Genomic DNA, 20,557 nt, shown 5'->3' on the forward strand with positions numbered 1-20,557 from the left:
GAAACCTTTGACAACGTGTCTGGCGGAATGGCTTCACATGCAGATGAGATGTACTGCTTCAGCTGTTCAATTGTTTCTGGATTCTGGCGGTACACCTGGTCTTTCAAGTGTCCCCAGAGAAAGAAGTCACAGGGGTTCATGTCTGGCGAATACGGAGGCCTATCCACGTCGCCTCCTGTATGTTTCGGATAGCCCAAAGCAATCACACGATCAACGAAATATTCATTCAGGAAATTAAAGACGTTGGCCGTGCGATGTGGCCGGGCACCATCTTGCATAAACCACGAGGTATTCCCAGTGTCGCCTAAGGCAGTTTGTACCGCCACAAATTCACGAAGAATGTCCAGATAGCGTGATGCAGTAATCGTTTCGGATCTGAAAAATGGGCCAATGATTCCTTTGGAAGAAATGGTGGCCCAGACCAGTAATTTTTGAGGATGCAGGGACGATGGGACTGCAACATGGGGCTTTTCGGTTCTCCATATGCGCCAGTTCTGTTTATTGACGAAGCCGTCCAGGTAAAAATAAGCTTCGTCAGTAAACCAAATGCTGCCCACATGCATATCGCCGTCATCAGCCCTGTGCACTATATCGTTAGCGAATGTCTCTCGTGCAGCAATGGTAGCGGCGCTGAGGGGTTGCCGCGTTTGAATTTTGTATGGATAGAGGTGTAAACTCTGGCGCATGAGACGATACGTGGACGTTGGCGTCATTTGGACCGCAGCTGCAACACGGCGAACGGAAACCCGAGGCCGCTGTTGGATCACCTGCTGCACTAGCTGCGCGTTGCCCTCTGTGGTTGCCGTACGCGGTCGCCCTACCTTTCCAGCACGTTCATCCGTCACGTTCCCAGTCCGTTGAAATTTTTCAAACAGATCCTTTATTGTATCGCTTTTCGGTCCTTTGGTTACGTTAAACCTCCGTTGAAAACTTCGTCTTGTTGCAACAACACTGTGTTCTAGGCGGTGGAATTCCAACACCAGAAAAATCCCCTGTTCTAAGGAATAAACCATGTTGTCTACAGCACACTTGCACGTTGTGAACAGCACACGCTTACAGCAGAAAGAGGACGTACAGAATGGCGCACCCACAGACTGCGTTGTCTTCTATATCTTTCACATCACTTGCAGCGCCATCTGTTGTTGAAAATTGTAACTACTGTAATTTCGAAAGTTTGTCCGCCTGAAAATGTACTGTTGTCCCAAGCATATTGCAACAAACGGTGTATTTCCATCGCTGCTCGTTTAGTTTTTATTGCCATTTCAAATATACCGGTCATTTTTGAAACACCCTGTATATACTCGTTATCCGGCGACTTCATTGAGGTAAGAATTTTCAATTTATTCAGAATGATCTTTCAGGGCCATGACGCAGCACTGCTGATGTCCAAATTTACCAGTTTAGATTCACAGTCAGTTAATTATTGAAAGGTTGTAAATAGTCACATTTTTTTATTGGGATGTTAGTCACGTTATTATTGCGAGGTTAGACTGAATGTGAATGCTATACTTATTTTTTACTGTTGGGAGGTTACAAAGTTTTCGGAGTATGGTATTGCGTCATAATGTAAATAACTATGTTGCAGAAATCAACGTTTTGGCCGCTGTAACCATGACCAAAACGTTGTTTTCTCCTGTATACTTGTTTACATTATGGTGCGGTACAATACTCAAAAAACTTTTATGTCAACTTATTCTGGCCGCGGAAGCATACACAGTTCCATTATGCGGTTTAGCAAACAATACGAGTAGATGATATAAAGGGTCTGTTGCTTATTCTACGCATCTGTGTCTGCTACGTAATGTTGCTTGCTGTCTTCGTTTGACCTCGAGCGCCACGCCCCCTCTGTTCTCGTTGCAGCTGCGAGGGAGTGGACGCGCTGGTGGCGTACGTGCACATCGAGGGCCGCATGGAGAAGATCGACAGCTTCTGCGGGGACGCGATGCCCAAGCCGCTCATGTCCAACGGCGCCCGCCTGCTGCTCGAGTTCCGCGGCCAGCACTCCTCCAGCCACGCCAGGGGCTTCAAGGCCACCTACAGCTTCACCGAGAGTGAGTCCGGACCAGTGGTCCACGCTGTCGCGTCATACCGTTGCAATTGCAAAGTGAACTCTAGATGTCCTACGCGAGAAACCAACATTTCGGCGCTAACCATCCCACTATCCCCCTCCAGCCCTGACTAGAGCCCTGACAGTGTCTGGGAACCTCCTTTTATTTTTTATTTTATTTATTTATTTATTTATTTTGAGCCGTCAGTTTTAGAATGATTTGATGCGGCCCACCCTGAATTCCTCTCCTGAGGCAGTCTCTTCCTCTCAGAGTAGCAATTTCAACCCACTTGCTGATGTGTTCTAATCTCCGTCTGCTTCTACAGTTTTTACTTTCTACAGCTCCCTCTAGTACCATGAAAGTTATTCCCTGATGCCTTAACAGATGTCCTGTCACCTATCTCTTCTTGTTCTGTGTTTCCCATATATTCCTTTCTTCGTCTATGTTGCAGAGAACCTCCACATTTGTTACCTTACCAGTTCACTTAATTTTCAACATTCTTCCGTAGCAACACATTTCAAATTCTCGATTCTCTTCTTTTCTCGTTTCCCCATAATCCATATCTCAAAACCATACAATGCTGTGCTCCAAACGTACAGTCTCAGAAATTTCTTTCTGAAATTAAGCCTATGTTTGATACTAATAGACTTGGCCAGGAAAGTTCTTTTTTCCAGTGCCAATCTGTTTTGTATGCCCAACTTGCTCCACTCATCATGAGCTATATTTCTGCCAAGGTAGCAGCATTCAAACTGCCTATTGGCTTCTGTCTCGGGTTCTTCAGCCGACGTTCATCTAATGATTTTACTGACTTTTCGCCAGCACGAGTGGCTGGCATTGTCAAAGCTTCACCCTCCGTTGCCGGTGGTGAACTGGAGCCGAGCTCGCGGCCGCAGACTATATGTACCTGACGCGCCAACGTCCGAGGGCTTCTCCGCGGTCATTTCCGGTGCGGTTCTCCTCTTGCTACCTGCGACGGTCGTTCGCTGCAGTACGGGAAGCCAGGATCCGTTTACCTTAAGGCATTCCTCTTTCTTTTGGAAACTGTTCGCGTGTTTTTCTATTTCAACAAGAAGAGGAAAGCCTTAAGGTAAACGGATCTTGGTTTCCCGTACTGCAGCGAACGACCGTCGCAGGTAGCAAGAGGAGAACCGCACCGGAAATGACCGCGGAGAAGCCCTCGGACGTTGGCGCGCCAGGTATATATAGTCTGCGGCCGCGAGCTCGGCTCCAGTTCACCACCGGCAATGGAGGGTGAAGCTTTGACAATGCCAGCTACTCGTGGTAACGAAACGTTAGTAAAATCATTAGATGAACGTCGGCCGAAGAACCCGAGACAGAAGCCAATAGGCAGTTTGTCAACAAGTGGCCACGAAAGCCTTAACAATTTTGTAGCAGCATTCCTTAACCTCGGCTACTTCTTATTCATCAATTAATATTCTACGCTTCTTGCTGTTCTCATTTATGCAACTTCTCGTTACTTTCATCTTTCTTCGATGTACTCTTAGTCTGTATTTTGTATTCATTAGACTGTTCATTCAATTGGCTCTGAGCACTATGGGACTTAACATCTGTGGTCATCAGTCCCCTAGAACTTAGAACTTCTTAAACCTAACTAACCTAAGGACATCACACACATCCATGCCCGAGGCAGGATTCGAACCTACGACAGTAGCGGTCACGCGGTTCCAGACTGAAGCGCCTAGAACCGCACAGCCACACTGGCCGGCTGTTCATTCAATTGAAGACATCTTGTAATTCTTCTTCAACATCACTGTGGATTGCAAAGTCATCAGCGAATCTTATTGTTTGTATCCTTTCACCTTGAATTTTAATCCCACTCTTGAAGCTTTCTTTTATTTTCGCCATTGCTTCTTCGATGTATACATTGAACATTAGAGGCGAAAGACTGCATTCCTGTCTTACGCCTTTTCTAGCGCAAGCACTTCGTTCTTGCTCTTCCAGTCTCACCATTTTGTCTTGGTTCTTGTGCGTATTGTATACTAATCGACTTTACCTATAGCTTATCTTATTATCAAACAGTAATATGGGGTTTGTCTGCAATTTGCCTTCATGACGGCTTCAACACTGCTGCTGACAGTTTCAGTGAGGTGTCTGTAGAAGAATGGCAGAGAAGTCATCGTCCTAGCACATTCCAAAAGCCGTTATGTTCAGGTATGGACTCTGAGTAGGCCAGTACAGTTAATGAATGTTAGTGTCACAGGCCACTGTTCACAGATATTGCCTTGTGATAGTGTGCATGGTAACATATAATTAGTGTGTACTTTACATAATTTTCTATACAGTAAAGAGATAGCGCAAACCATGTGCATAATTGTACTCCATCTATTTGAGAGTGAATGTAAGCTTTGGGATACTTTTGTGCTTAATTGTTTGGAGACAGTTGAAGTTTCTTGTAAGATTCCTTTGCTACAATTATTCAGGTTCAAAACTTTACATACATTAAACTTACGAACGTGTTGCACAGAGTTTACGTCAATACGGCTGTGAAAAATATCACACATTGTTCAGTGCACTTTAAATTTGATGACTAATAGTTAACAAGTGTGATATTGTATTTTTAATTAAGGAAGTTTAACCCAAGCTCGTTCAGTGTTGCCCGACCACAGTCAACATACATCCCGAACAGTGACTTAAGTATAATTTCACAGAGAATAAAGTGATACGCGAAAATTCCTTTTTTCATTTTTCAAGAACCCATCTGAGTTTTTATTGCTAAGTAAATACAACACGCAAGTCCCTTGCAGTTAATGTCTCAATGCAGATTAAAGCATACTTCAATCATGTACAACTATTTTCTATCGAAATTAGCGAGATAATATTTTTCTATACGAGAGAATCCTATCGCATTTCACAATAGGAACCCTTTCATTTTATTTTTCTATTCTGAAAGTCGCGAAATAAAGGGTAGTCCGATTTCACAGGTAACTCTGACTACAACGCGCTCTTAAAAACACTTTGCGATCGGCATAAACTCTGCGGCACAGTTAATATAGAAAATACTGATTGTCATTCTGATGCAAATAGTATCGCCTCAAAATTGTCCTTCTACTGTATGCAGAACACAAAGCTGTGAAATGTTTTCGTATCCTTCCATATCCGTCGTTTTCTTCAAAAAATGGCTCAGAGCACTATGGGACTTAACTGCTGTGGTCTCAGTCCCCTAGAATTAGGAACTACTTAAACCTAACTAACCTAAGGACATCACATACATCCACGCCCGAGGAAGGATTCGAACCTGCGACCGTAGCGGTCGCGCGGTACCAGACTGTAGTGCCTAGAACCGCTCGGCCACTCCGGCCGGCGCCGTTATCTTGATTGCAATGAGGTACTATCCAGTAACCACCAAAAAAACTCCCATACCATAACTCTACACATTCTGCACTTCACTGTCGGCACTCCTACAAGTGATGTGAGGTAACGATCTCTCGACATTCGCAAAAGCCGAACACTTCCATCGGAATGCCACAGGGCATGGCGTGATTCATCACTCATTTACAGTCGTAGTGCCGTCGCCATTCACACTACCTTAAGCGTCACTTAGCATTGAGTACAGAAAATTAGTAATTTACGAGGAGTTTCTCGAACATTATACCCCATTCTTTATAACTCCGTACGCACTATCATTGTTCTAACTGGACTGGTGGTAATACATTGAAACTCACGAGCGATTCATTCCGGTGATTTTTTCTACTTTTTACAACCACGTTCTACACTACTGGCCATTAATATTGCTACACCACGAAGATGTGCTACAGACGCGAAATTTAACCGGCAGGAAGAAGAGGCTGTGATATGCATATGATTAGATTTTCGGAGCATTCACACAAGGTTGGCGCCGGTGGCGACACCTACAACGTGCTGACATGAGAAAAGTTTCCAACCGATTTCTCATACACAAACAGCAGGTGACCGGCGTTGCCTGGTGCAACATTGTTGTGATGCCTCGTGTAAGGAAGAGAAATGTGTACCATCACGTTTCCGACTTTGATAAAGGCCGGATTGTAGCCTATCGCGACTGCGGTTTATCGCATCGTGACATTGCTGCTCGCGTTGGTCGAGATCCAATGACTGTTAGTAGAATATGGAATCGGTGGGTTCAGGAGGGTAATACGGAATGCCGTGCTGGATCCCAACGGCCTCGTATCACTAGCAGTCGAGATGACAGGCATCTTATCCGCATCGCTGTAACGGATCGTGCAGCCACGTCTTGATCCCTGAGTCAACAGATGGGGACGTTTGCAAGACAACAACCGTCTACACGAACAGTTCGATGACGTTTGCAGCAGCATGGACTATCAGCTCGGAGACCATGGCTGCGGTTACCCTTGACGCTGCATCACAGAGAGGAGCGCCTGCGATGGTGTACTCAACGATAAACCTGGGTACACGAGTGGCAAAACGTCATTTTTTCGGATGAGTCCAGGTTCTGTTTACAGGCATGGGGTGCCATTGGTTACACGTCTCGGTCACCTCTTGTTCGCATTGACGGCACTTTGAACAGTGGATGTTACATTTCAGATGTGTTACGACCCGTGGCTCCACCCTGCGAAACCCTGCATTTCAGCAGGATAATGTACGACCGCATGTTGCAGGTCCTGTACGGGCCTTTCTGGATACAGAAAATGTTCGACTGTTGCCCTGGCCAGCACATTCTCCAGATCTCTCACCAATTGAAAACGTCTAATCAATGGTGGCCGAGCAACTGGCTAGTCACAATACGCAAGTCGCTACTCTTGATGAACTGTGGTATCGTGTTGAAGCTGCGTGGGCAGCTGTACCTGTACACGCCATCCAAGCTCTGTTTGACTCAATTGCCAGGCTTACAGCCAGAGGTGGTTGTTCTGGGTACTGATTTCTCAGAATCTATGCAGCCAAATTGCGTGAAAATGTAGTCACATGTCAGTTCTAGTATAATATATTTGTCCAATGAATACCCGTTTATCATCTGCATTTCTTCTAGGTGTAGCAATTTTAATGGCCAGTAGTGTATAATGTACAACTGTCCTGTCCGTCAGGTATATGATGTCTGTCTGGTCTTGGTTTAGCTGTGGTTGTTCCATCGCGTCTCCATTTCACAGTCACGAACAATCGACTTGGGCAACTTTAAAAGGGTTCAAATGTCTCTGATAGATCTGCTACTTAGTTGGCATCCAAAGACTAGTTCGCGTTCGAAGGCCCGGAGTTCTCCTGTCCGACTGATTCTCCGTTTATCACTTCTGTACTTGGCACAATACTCGCCGCCTCCTTTCACGTTGGAGGATCCGCTTATTGTATCATCGATTGGTTAGTTCTGCATTACATAGGGGTGTCTTTTGGTTATGCAGTGTATGTTGTTGTTGTGATATTCAGTCCGAAGACTGGTTTGATGCAGCTCTCCATGCTTCTCTAATCTCTGCAAACACCCTCATTTAGGAGTAACTACTGCAACTTACATGCTTCGAAATCTACTTACTGTATCCATCCCTTGGCCTAACTCTACGATTTTCACCCCCCCCCCCCTTCTTCCCTCAGGTACTAAATTGGTAATCCTTTGCCCTTTGCTGTCTCAGAATGTGTCCTACCAACTGATCCCTTCTTGTAACTAGGTTGCACCACAAATTTCTTTTCTCCCCAATTTAGTTCAGTACCTCTTCATCATTAACTTGACCTACCCCTCTAATCTTGAGAAGTCTTCTGTAGCACCACATTTCAAAAGATTCTATTCTCTTCTTGTCTCAGCTGTTTACTGTCCATGTTTCACTTTCATACATGGCTACACTCCATACAGATACTTTCAGAAAAGAATTCCTGACATTCACATGTATACGTAAACATATTAGTTGTTCTGTGTCTACTTCTTTAACAACGCAGAATTTACTGAACATCAGTTAAGTATAAATAAATCACAGAAAAATAGATGCTGACTCTTCTTCAACCAAACACAAAACATACGTCTAGAGGCGCATACCTCATGGCATTTAAAATGCACAGAAGATTTTCTGAAAATCTCATATGTCAGTGCTGGAGAACAGTGTATCTTCGTCATGCTGCAACGCGCTAATACGAACAACTCTTCGGCGTCCACACAAACTGTCGGTACGTCAATGGAAGCCTCTACAGAACAGGGACGGCGCCCCTTTAGCAAAATAGAAACGTTCTTCTGAAAGCCAAACGCCGAAGGACAGTAATAACACAATCCAAATCGCCGTCCAATTAGTATACACGAGCTAGTTGGAGTAACTGAAGCCGAGACGCTCCACGGGAAGCCCTTAATCTGTTGGTGTTGCTTAGCTACGTGACCTGGTCCGGCGGATGAAGCACTGCGTACCGCGCCAGCGACCTCGCTGGATGTATGATGAATTATATGGATTGATCCATTGATACGACCAGCGGGATTAGAAGGATAATCATGATTAGTTTGTATTTTTATTTTATTTATTTATTTATTTATTGTTCTGTGGGACCAAATTAAGGAGAAGTCTCCATGGTCATGGAACGAGTCAATACATGAAATTATAACACGATAGTAGAAACAGATAAAATGAAATACAAGAAACGTATTCAGGCGACAATTCGTAAGTTTAAAAATAAAATCAACAATGTAACACTGGAATTTGCTTATATTTCAGCTCTTCCAGGAGCTCCCCGACAGAATAGAAGGAGTGAGCCATGAGGAAACTCTTCAGTTTGGACTTAAAAGCGTTTGGGCTACTGCTAAGATTTTTGAGTTCTTGTGGTAGCTTATTGAAAATGGATGCAGCAGAATAGTGCACTCCTTTCTGCACAACAGTCAAGGAAGTGCTTCCCCATGCATATTTGATTTCTGCCTAGTATTATCTGAGTGAACGCTGCTGACTCTTGGGAATAAGCTAATATTGCTAACAACAAACGACATTAAAGAAAATATACACTGTTAGGGCAATGTCAGATTTCCCAGACTATTGAACAGGGGTCGACAAGAGGTTCTCGAACTTACACCACATGTAGCTCGAACAGCCCGTTTTTGAGCCAAAAATACCCTTTTTGAATCAGAACAATTACCTGAAAAATAATACCATATGACATAAGCGTATGAAAATACGCGAAGTAGACTACTTTTCATGTTGAATTTTCACTTATTTCAGATACTGTTCTAATGGTAAATAAAGCAGCATTTAGTTTCTGATCAAGATCCTGAACATGGGCTTTCCACAACAGCTTACTATCTATCCGAACGGCTAGGAACTTGAACCGTTCCGTCTCGCTTATAATATGCCCATTCTGTCTGATCAAAATATTAGTTCTTGTTGAATTGTGAGTTAGAAACTGTAAAAATTGAGTCTTACTGTGATTTAGCATCAAATTATTTTCCACAAGCCACGAACTTATTTCATTAACTACATTATTTGATAATGTTTCATTGTTACACACAAGATCCTTCACTACCAAGCTGGTGTCATCAGCAAACAGAAATATTTTTGAATCACCTGTAATACTAGAAGGCATATCATTTATACAAATAAGAAACAGCAGTGGCCCCAGCACCGACCCTTGGGGAACGCCCCGCTTAACAGTGCCCCATTTCGACTGAACATCACTACCACTCTCAGTATTGCGGAGAATTAATTATCTTCTGCTTTCTGTTCTTAAAGTAAGAGGCGAACCAATTGAAAGCTACTCCCCTTACCCCATAATGGTCCAATTTCTGCAGTAATATTTTGTGGTCAACGCAGTCAAAAGCCTTCGTTAAATCAAAGAAAACACCTAGCGTTCGCAACCTTTTATTTAATCCGTCCAAAATCTCACAGAGAAAAGAGAATATAGCATTTTCCGTTGTTAAACCATTTCTAAAACCAAACTGTACATTTGACAGCAAATTATGTGAATTTAAATGCTCCAGTAACCTTGTATATACAACCTTCTCGATAACTTTAGCAAATACAGATGGCATAGAAATAGGTCTATAATTGTCACCATTATCGCTGTCTCCCTTTTTATAAAGTGGCTTCACTACTGAGTACTTTAATCGCTCAGGAAACCGACCACTCCTAAAGGAAAAGTTACAGATATGGCTAAGTACTGGGCTAACATACATAGAACAATACTTCAGTATTCTGCTAGATACCCCGTCATATCCATGAGGGTTCTTGGGCTTTAGTGATTTAATTATTAACTCAATCTCCCACTTGTTAGTACCATGGAGGAGCATTTCAGGTAACAGTCTCGGAACACTTTTTTCTACGAGCGCTATGTGATTCCCTGTTGGGACTAGGTTTCTATTTAGTTCAACTGCTATATTTCAACATGACATTATTAAAAATCGATGCAAAGTACACTGAGGTGACAAAAGTCATGGGATACCGACGTGGACAAACACAGATGGTGATAATACCATGTGCGCAAGGTATAAAAGGGCAGTGCATTGGCGGAGCTGTCATTTATATTCAGATTATTCACGTGAAAATGTTTCCTACGAGATTATGACCTCACGACGGTGATTAGCAGACTTTGAGTGCGCAGTGGTAGTTGGAGCTAGACGCAAGGGACATTCCACTTCGGTAATCGTTAGGGAATTCAATATTCCGAGATCCACAGTGTCAGTAGTGTGCCGAGAAGACCAAATTTCAGGCATTACCTCTCACAACAGACAACGCATAGCCGACGGCCTTCACTTAACGACCGGAAGCAGCGGCGTTTGCATAGAGTTGTCAGTGCTAACAGACAAGCAACACAGCGTGAAATAACACAGGAATTAATGTGGAACGTACGATGAACGTATTCGTTAGCACAGTGCTGCGTGATTTGGCGTTAGTGGGGTATGACAGCAGACAACCGACGCCAGTGCGTTTACTGACAGCACTCCAACGTATGCAGCGGCTCTCCAGGACTCTTGACCACATCAGCTGGACGCTGGACGATTGGAAAACCTTGACCTGGTCAGATGAGTCTCAGTTGGCAAAAGCTGAGGGTAGGGTTCGAGAGTGGCGCAGACAATACAAATCCATGGACCCAAGTTGTCAACAAGGCATTGTGGAAGCTGGTGGCTGCTCCATAATGGTGTTGGCTGTGTTTATGTGGAATGGATTGATTCCTCTGGTCCATCTGAACTGATCATCGACTGGAAATGGTCATGTTCGGCAACTTGTAAACCTACAAGGATGGAATTTTTATGGATGACAATATGCCATGTCATCGGTCCAGAGTTGTTCGCGACTGGTTTGAAGAACAATTTAGAGAATTCGACCTAATGATTTGGTCAATCAGGTTCCCCGACATGAATTCCATCCAATATTTATGGGACCTAGTCGTGAGGTCAGTTCGTGCACAATATCATCCAGCGGCAATATCATATTATGGAGGGTCTTAGAGGCAGCATGGCTCAGTAATTCGGCAGGAGGGTTGTTGGGTCAATGCCACGTCGAGTTTCTGCAGTTTGCCGGAGGAAAGGAGGTCTGACACCATATTATGAGGTATGTCATGACTTTCGTCACCTCATTGTAACCTGTCTACATATACGTTTGTATTCTGCAAGCTCCTCGACTGGTTGTAGCGGTGGGTGCTTCTTGCACTTCTATCCGATCCCCATTTCCCTATTCCATTCTCGAAACGCACGTGGGAAGAATGATTGTCGGTAGCACTCCATATGAGCTCTAATTTCTCGAATTTTATCGTTGTGGTCATTTCGCCAGATGTTTGTGGGAGTAAGTAAAAAGTTGTCAAAGTCTTCCCAGAACGTTCTCTTTAAGAGTTCGAATAGTAAAGCTTTCCGTTATGAACAACGCCTCTCTTGCAGCGTCTGCAACTCGAGTTGAGTATCTCCGTTACAGCCTCGCACTGAGCAAATGATCCTGTGACAAAACTTAACGCTTTTCATTGGATCTCCTTTCTCTCTCCTATTAATGCAACCTGTGCAGCCTGGTAAGGGTCCCATACTGATGAGAAATACTCAAGAATCGGTGTTATAAGCCACTTCTTTTGCTGTTGAATGACATTTCGTTAAGATTCTTTCCACGCGTCTCTGTCTGGCATCTGTCGCTAATAAAACAAGGGTACCCTGAAAGATATAGAGGAAGCAATGATAGACTGTCTTCATAGAACTGAACAAGCGAAAAAGTAAGAGAAAAACAATTACATGGTTACCAACTTTTACAAGTTAAAATGACCTCATGCACTTTTTGTTATTCTTCTTCCTTTTGCGGGTTAAATACAGCCGGTGCCGCTTTTCCGTCCCCAGTCGTGATCTTCTTCTGTCTTGACTTTTATCACCTTATTCCTTGCCTGCGTTACCTTCTGCACATCAGTATACCAGTTGCGTCGTGGTCCAACTTTTCTTGCGCTGGTATGGTATCCATAGTAGTATCCACAGAAACTCATTCATCATATTCACATAGCCAAACCATATCATCTCTTCTTTTTGGGTGTCGTCGCAAATATCCGTATCCATTTTCATCCTTTGTGGGATCATATCCCTTTTTTTTTTTTGTATATCCATCCTAGTATAACTTGTGCTTCGTCTTAAGTAATCCACCGCAGTAGCAAGCAGTTTATTCTTATTCTTTTTGATAACGTCCCAGGCTTCTGCTCCGAACAAATGTGCACTCAAGACTATAATCTTTTACATTCTCTACTTCGTTGTTGTTCTTATCTTTTTGTTTCACAGAACAGACTACTTTGTTCTTGTTACTGCTCGGTACTTATTAATCCTACTAGCGATTTCATCATTGCTTCTCCTGTTTACTACATAATACCTCACTTTCATCCCTAAAATTACTTCTCCCTTTACCTCAAAATTATTTACTTTTGTATTCCAACAGCTAAGTACTCTCACTTATTCATTTTTGTCTTCGGGCCAGCCTTGTGGTATTCCTCTTTAAACTTTCTTATTATGTAGTATAGCCCAGACCGCCTTTATCTTCCGCTAGCACAACCTGATCTGCAAACTACAGGCTCTACTGTCACTCCCATAACCTTGCATTTTCTATGCTACAGTGCGTAGCATAATTAAAAAAATACGCATTCAGAATGGAAAGGAGAAATTGTTCCTGCTGACACAGCTTAAACAGGGTGGTTGACAGCACACAGACCTGCTGTAGACCCTTATTCAGCTTCAATTCTTCGGTCCAACTATTCCCAATTCTTACTATCGCTGTGTTATTTTCATACAATTTCGTAACAAGGTACAGAAATTTTTGAACAAGTTCTGTCTCTTTCAGTTTTTCTCATAGTTTGTTGGTGTGTACATTATCGTATGCTTTCTCTAGGTCAATCTGGGCAAAAGGCGTCTTCAGTCCAACCTTTGTGCGGTTTTCAGATATTAGTTTCATTGTGAACACGTTGCCCATTACCGTTCTTCCCGCTCGAAATCCTGCTTGTCCTGCTTACTGTTGTTATTGTGGTTGTTGTTTTTGTCGTTGTTGTTCCTAATAATATAAAACAAAAATAAAGAAAGGAAGTGAAACAGCATTGTAAGAAACGGTATTAGTGATTGGATTATTCAATTTCAATACCTGGATTTTCAGTTTTCTGTCAAATTTTGAATTCAGTTTTCAAATAAAGTTATTTTTGGATTTAACAAATTTTATGCAGGAAACAAAGAATTACTGTATCCGGTTATAAAACTTACTGACCCCTGGCCTCTCCATACGTGAATATGCGTATATATGTATTCTCAGAACATATAGGTAGTGGTAATGTTACTAAATATTTCCTGAGGGTCCTATAGAGTTCGATCCATAAAACTATAGATTCGGCACTAACATCGACAGTTCCATATTATGTCTGAGTGATATCCCTACGCTGGTACAAACCCGCACACCTACGCATTTTTAAATTATTAATTACAATCTTATTCACAGCAAAACTGAACTGTTACACCTCAAATTCTAGAGTTTATGATTTTCAGGACCCCCATTTTCCTGCTATCCGTTGTAACGTTTTATTTTTCAATACACGTCTGCAATCCCAACACTTAGAGTCACTGTCAAGTGCTTAATATTGGGCCTCAAAGAAATTAGAAAATGCACGTGCAGAATGGAAAGGAGAAACTTTTCGTGTTGAATATTGTATTCTGCGTTCAGACATAATGGTGATAACACACAGGTATCTGTCTGATAGGATTTTTATTCAGAGCTGAAATTATGACGCCACGGAGCGTTGTCGACAACTGCCTCGAGTGTCTCAATGATTACTTTATGACCGGATATTTTCCACTTAAGCCAGGGCTCTGTTTTAAACCTAAGTGCCAAAATTACAATCGTGTACTGAAAACATTACGTTCAAAGGCAGAAAAGAGATTTCCAAAAAATTCATTTTGACTGTCGACCCCACGCGCCAGAAGACATTAAAATTAAAATGCGATATTCAATATGGTTGGTTCACGCACTTATCTGCCCCTCCTATGTTCGGTATTTTATGTTATTTTCCGGAAGTCTGAACAGACGGCCACAAAAAGTAACAACATGCAAAGTTACTGACATTATTTCGCACAGGATCGCCGCTGGAACAAAGAAACTGGTATTCGGGATCACAAAACCCAATGAAATTCAATTTTACTTCTGCCACACTGTCTCGCCTGAATGGGAAGAACAGATAATTATACAATCTCCACTGTAGCTTGTAATGGAAACACAACACTCGTTGGTATGAAACAGTTCGCTGCGTGGCTCCTGAACGCCACGGCGTATCGAAGCTCAGCGACGCTCTCTTGCCATTTTCCGTTTCACGTTTCTCTTTGAATCATTTCGCTCCACGATCTGATACTGATTTTTCCGACAGCGGCGGCCACCTGCGATTCATTCACTTGGCTCCAAATTTCCCATTACGCCGGTGAGCGCTTGTTCGGGTGTTGCTTTTTCGCAGCCTCGACAACACCCATCCCACAACTACACTGCTGCTCATTCCCGAAATATCACGGCAGCAACACCCTCACCACTCCCGACTAGCACAAAACCACTCTTGCAAGCACTGATCTTTCGTATAGGTGTGCTTCGTAATTTTTATTTTCTAAATACACACGATGTTTAAAAAATAGAGGACGTAATTTCGGCTATATGTTTCCATAGATAGATACGAAAAAAAGTTCCGTACAAGTGTTTGGAAATACTTAGTTTCAGAGCTGTTGCCTTTGATAAAGTAATATTCACCGGTAAGTTCTTCTTTCAATAGCTAGTTGCCGTGACAACAGGACAGTGTACATTAAGTGTCGTGTTTAGCACTCGACATCAGCTTAACTCAAGAGCTGACATAACTGCACTTCATGTTCGGTAAGGCGGAAGGCAATACTGCTCTGGATCATTGTTTGTACCAGGAGGGGTACCCCCAGTGAAGGTGTCCCGCGCGGAAGATATTCTAGTGCCTCCATCACCTTCTGTGCGCTACTGGGAAGCTTACAACTTATGGTTTGGAGAAGTAATGTTCAAGATTTACAGTTCTAGGCGTACAGGATTTTGGCCTTCAATCATCACTCGAAAGTTAGCCTTTTAAGTGAATGTTCCTCACACAACTGTCTGGAGACTTTTGCGAGAGCGTTAGTTGTATCCTCGCCATTTACAACATGGACAGTTCCTGCCAGAATCGGATTATCCTAAACAAGTGATGTTCTACAGTGGATCTTGCACCAGTATGCTATAAAATACGAGCTTTCTTGCCTTAGTATCATTTACGAAGTGTACCGGTATGAAATGAGCGTTAAGATACAAATGCGTCGATAGGGAACATTTGTTGTGAACGAGCCTTAATTTTTTTTGTTTGATTGGTATGACATCTGTCAAAGATATTTAGTGTACATCAAGTCATGGAACAAACATCATCATATGTTTTCATCGTGTTAACAATGTCGAATTTTGTACCAGAAAGAGATGATTTGAGGAAAGGATTAATTTTTTGTTTTCATTTGAAAAAAGTGCTGCAGAGTCGCATCGAATGCTTGTCGAGGCATATGGTGATCATGCTCTATCAGAAGCAACATGCAAAAGATGGTTTCAACGGTTCAGAAATAATGATTTTGATGTAAGAATTGAAGAAAGTGGAAGACCACCAAAAAAGTTCGAAGACGCCGAATTGCAAGCAATATTGGATGAAGATGATACTTTGAGTCAGAAGCAAATGACATCAATGCTAAATGTTACACAACAAACAATTTCTGACCGTTTGAAAGCCGGAAAGATCCAAAAGTGTGGAAAATGGATGCCACATTAATTGAATGATAGACAGATGGACAACCGAAAAACCATTTGTCAAATTTTGCTTCAAAGACATGAAAGAAAATCAGTTTTGCATCGAATTGCTACTGGCGATGAAAAATGGATTTATTTAAAGAATCGTAAACGGGAAAAATCACGGGTTAATCTGGGACAACCATCAACATCGACTGCAAAATCATATTGATTCGGCAAGAAGACAATGTTCTGCGTTTGGTGGGATCAGAAAGGTGTGGTGTATCATGAGCTTCTAAAACCCGGTGAAACTGTGAATACTAATCGCTACAGACAACAAATGATCAATGTGAACTATTTATTGATCGAAAAAACATCAGAATGGTCCAGAAGACGTGGCAAAGTAATTTTTTTACACGACAATGCACCTGCACACAAAGCAGGATACAATCAAAACACTTGGCTGTGAGCTGCTACCCCACCCGCGGTATTCACCAGACTTGGCCCCTTCCGACTACCATTTATTTTCATCAATGGGAGACGCATTGGCCGAGGAACACATCGATTCCTCTGAAGAAATCGAAAATTGGGTGTCTGATTGGTTTGCTTCAAAAGACGAACATTTTTATTGGCGTGGTGTCCACAAATTGCCAGAAAGGTGGTCAAAATGTATAGAAAGCAATGGTCAGTACTTTGAATAAAATGTTTTTACTTTTCAATTCAAAATTAGTGTTCATTTTCATAAAAAACGCTCATTTCATACCGGTACACCTGTAGACATATGAAGCTCAGTTCACACGTGATGGCATTATAAACATTCAAGATCAGCGTCTGAGGGCACATAAAATCCCACTTGCAGTTGTTCCATCTCTTCAGCAAGTGTCATTTACGTTCAACATGTGAGCTGTTACCACTGGTGATGGATTAGCTGGACCTCATGTACGAGGTGCGTTCAATAAGCAGAGCAACAGATTTTTTTCTAGGCCAATTTCCGTTGAAAAATAGGCGGAATTAGTTGTGGGACGTCTTGGAATATTCTCGCTTCAGCCCCTATACTTTCATGAATTTCACATAGGTGGCGGCACTATACGTAGTCTTCAAAACTGCGTCTGTAATAGATGTGCGTTCCAATCAGAGACTGTTATAAGGTGGACGGTAAATCGGACGCAGCCCCGAATCCTCCCTAAACCTGGTAGGTAAGCAGGTAACAGAACCGCAGTTACATCTTGTGTATCTTTTCGTTTTAACCTCTGGTAAATGAAATTTGCTGGAAATGTAACCGTAGTTCATAAAATGAACACTGAGATAGAATATGTGTTCCAAAATCATGATTTGCTATTTTAATAAATTAATTATGAAGAAATCAAGGCTATAAATGATTCCAGTTTCTAAACATAAATATCTAAATAAGATAAAAGATAAAACTTTTAAACATACAAACACGCGAAAAATTTTTACATCTTCGACTGTAAATTCATATGCTTTCCTTTGTCTGCTTGGAGTATTCATAGCTGGCCGGAGTGGCCGAGCGGTTAAAGGCGCTACAGTCTGGAACCGCACGACCGCTACGGTCGCAGGTTCGAATCCTGCCTCGGGCATGGCTGTGTGTGATGTCCTTAGGTTAGTTAGGTTTAAGTAGTTCTAAGTTCTAGGGGACTTATGACCACAGCAGTTGAGTCCCATAGTGCTCAGAGCCATTTTGAGTATTCATAACATTCAGAACTGCTACCTGCTTCAAAAGGGAGGATTCGGTCCCATCGTTTTTCAGACCCTTGCGGGCTTGGGAGGATTCGGAACCATTTTTCTGACCGCGGGAGGATTCGGGGGTGCGCCCGGAAAATCAGAGCTTCGCAGGTGTTCACAGGCTCTTTCAGAATGTCTACGGTGATCTGGTAGCGAACAATAGGTGGTGAGTCGTTGGGTGACGCGTTTGTCATTATCGCAACAAGGTCGGGCAAACCTGTCCGATCTTCCGCAAGCCGGATGTCCGCATACAGCTGTAATGTTGGAACGTGCGGACCCTCTCATTCGAGGTGATCTACGGATCGCAATCAGACACCTGGCTGCTCAGTTGGACGTCTCTGTTGGTAGTGCTGACACACCCGTCCATCACTTGGCGTTTCCAAAGCCGTCTTACAGCTAGGTTTCTCGCCGCCTGACGGAAGACTGTGATGGGGAGGACACTGCGTCCGACATCGGGCAGTAGAGTGTTGTTATACATGCACAAAGGCCTTCTCAGTAAGGTGGTGTAAGGCCATTCCATTGAACGAAGTTTACGATGAAAAGTAAGTTTTTATAGCCAAAGAGTGGCGAATAATATGGTGTGTTATAATCCTGACAAAACCAACCTGGTTTCAGAAAAAATTTTGTTCCATTACGTATTCAACGCCCCTCGTATTTGTAAATAGACTTAGGGGGAAATCGTACAAAAATTAAGCATTTGTCAAGGATCTCACTTCTTGCATTTTATAACCTTGCATAATTCAGTCGTACGGCTCGCTGGTACTCGCACAGAGTGTTTTCTGATCGACGAGTAGATAGGGGTGGCCCAACTACTTTTCCTCCACAACCTAACTTGAACCGTATCTATTTCTGTTTGTGGCGTAGTTTAAAACCATTGCTGTATTCGTCCCAGTGCCTGACATGGAATCCCTTCGGCTTCTAACTGTGGGATGTTGTGAGGAAAAACGCAATACTTCTGGAATGTGCTCGTGTCCGCAGGCTGGAGATGGACGTTTTGAGTATCTTCCGGAAAGCCAACTACCGACAGGGAGAAAAACGTCCTGGTGAAGATCACTGTTTTGAAGACCATAACTCGGCAATGAAACTTTTTGAATACATATTGTAAGGATTTCTTTATTTTCTATATGGGGATCGCTCAGCTGAAATCAAACATCGTTAATTTATTTGTTGTCTATTCTCTTCCACCAACAAACACTGTCACAGATCGAGTAACATTTCAGTTTTGAACACTAGAATTCGAACTTCTGTACAGTTTGTAATATTTATTCATCCCTCTTGCTGAAAAGAGAATTCTTTTGTCGTGTATTTTGTAATGTGTTTCCGAGCAAATCATTCCAGTATTTGTGTCTCACCTTCCTTATGGTTTCGCCTGCAGCTCTCTTATTAGGAAACTCTTCTCAAAATGTCCAACTCATTCAAATCTCCTCCTCCTTACTATTGCTGTCACATCCGGCACATAGTCTTGTATCAGTTTCTGTGTTTTATGTCGTGTGAATTCCGCGCTCAAACACATTTCGAAACGTTTTTCTTGACAAATTGCTTTGAGAGGTAGTAAGTTTCTTACCCATGATCTTTCTCAATGTCCGTGACACCGTCACAAACTTTTCTTGTAAATATGGACATTAGTTATTATCGTTAACATTTTTACTGTTGGCCCTAGATGATATTGTAGCTAGGAAGACAAGAAGTTTTTTTCGGTACCTCAGTCTAGTGTTGTTGTTGTTGTGGTCTTCAGTCCTGAGACTGGTTTGATGCAGCTCTCCATGCTACTCTATCCTGTGCAAGCTTTTTCATCTCATCTCCCAGTACCTACTGCAACCTACATCCTTCTGAATCTGCTTAGTGTATTCATCTCTTGGTCTCCCTCTACGACTTTTACCCTCCACGCTGCCCTCCAATACTAAATTGGTGATCCCTTGATGCCTCAGAACATGTCCTACCAACTGATCCCTTCTTCTGGTCAAGTTGTGCCACAAACTTCTCTTCTCCCCCATCCTATTCAATACTTCCTCATTAGTTATGTGATCTACCCATCTAATCTTCAGCATTCTTCTGTAGCACCACATTTCGAAAGCTTCTATTCTCTTCTTGTCCAAACTATTTATCGTCCATGTTTCACTTCCATACATGGCTACACTCCATACGAATACTTTCAGAAAAGACTTCCTGACACTTAAATCAATACTGGATGTTAACAAATTTATCTTCTTCAGAAACGCTTTCCTTGCCATTGCCAGCCTACATTTTATATCCTCTCTACTTCGACCATCATCTATTATTTTGCTCCCCAAATAGCAAAACTCCTTTACTATTTTAAGTGCCTCATTTCCTAATCTAATCCCCTCAGCATCACCCGACTTAATTAGACTACATTCCATTATCCTTGTTTTCCTTTTGTTGATGTTCATCTTATATCCTCCTTTCAAGACACTGTCCATTCCATTCAACTGCTCTTCCAAGTCCTTTGCTGTCTCTGACAGAATTACAATGTCATCGGCGAACCTCAAAGTTTTTATTTCTTCTCCATGGATTTTAATACCTACTCCGAATTTTTCTTTTGTTTCCTTTACTGCTTGCTCAATATACAGATTGAACAACATCGGGGAGAGGCTACAACCCTATCTTACTCCCTTC

General features: G+C 42.5%; 1 protein-coding gene across 1 annotated transcript in view; it reads left to right on the forward strand.

The window, feature by feature from the left end:
• The window catches only part of LOC124775941 (suppressor of lurcher protein 1-like), a 321,061-nt gene that overhangs the window by 209,938 nt on the left and 90,566 nt on the right, over positions 1-20,557 (forward strand). Inside the window, exon 3 of the mRNA XM_047250785.1 lies at positions 1,861-2,051. Coding sequence (XP_047106741.1) covers positions 1,861-2,051 — 191 coding nt within the window. The remainder of the gene's footprint in view (positions 1-1,860; positions 2,052-20,557) is intronic.

The sequence above is a fragment of the Schistocerca piceifrons genome, chromosome 2 (genome assembly GCF_021461385.2).
Source record: "Schistocerca piceifrons isolate TAMUIC-IGC-003096 chromosome 2, iqSchPice1.1, whole genome shotgun sequence".
NCBI lineage: Eukaryota > Metazoa > Arthropoda > Insecta > Orthoptera > Acrididae > Schistocerca > Schistocerca piceifrons.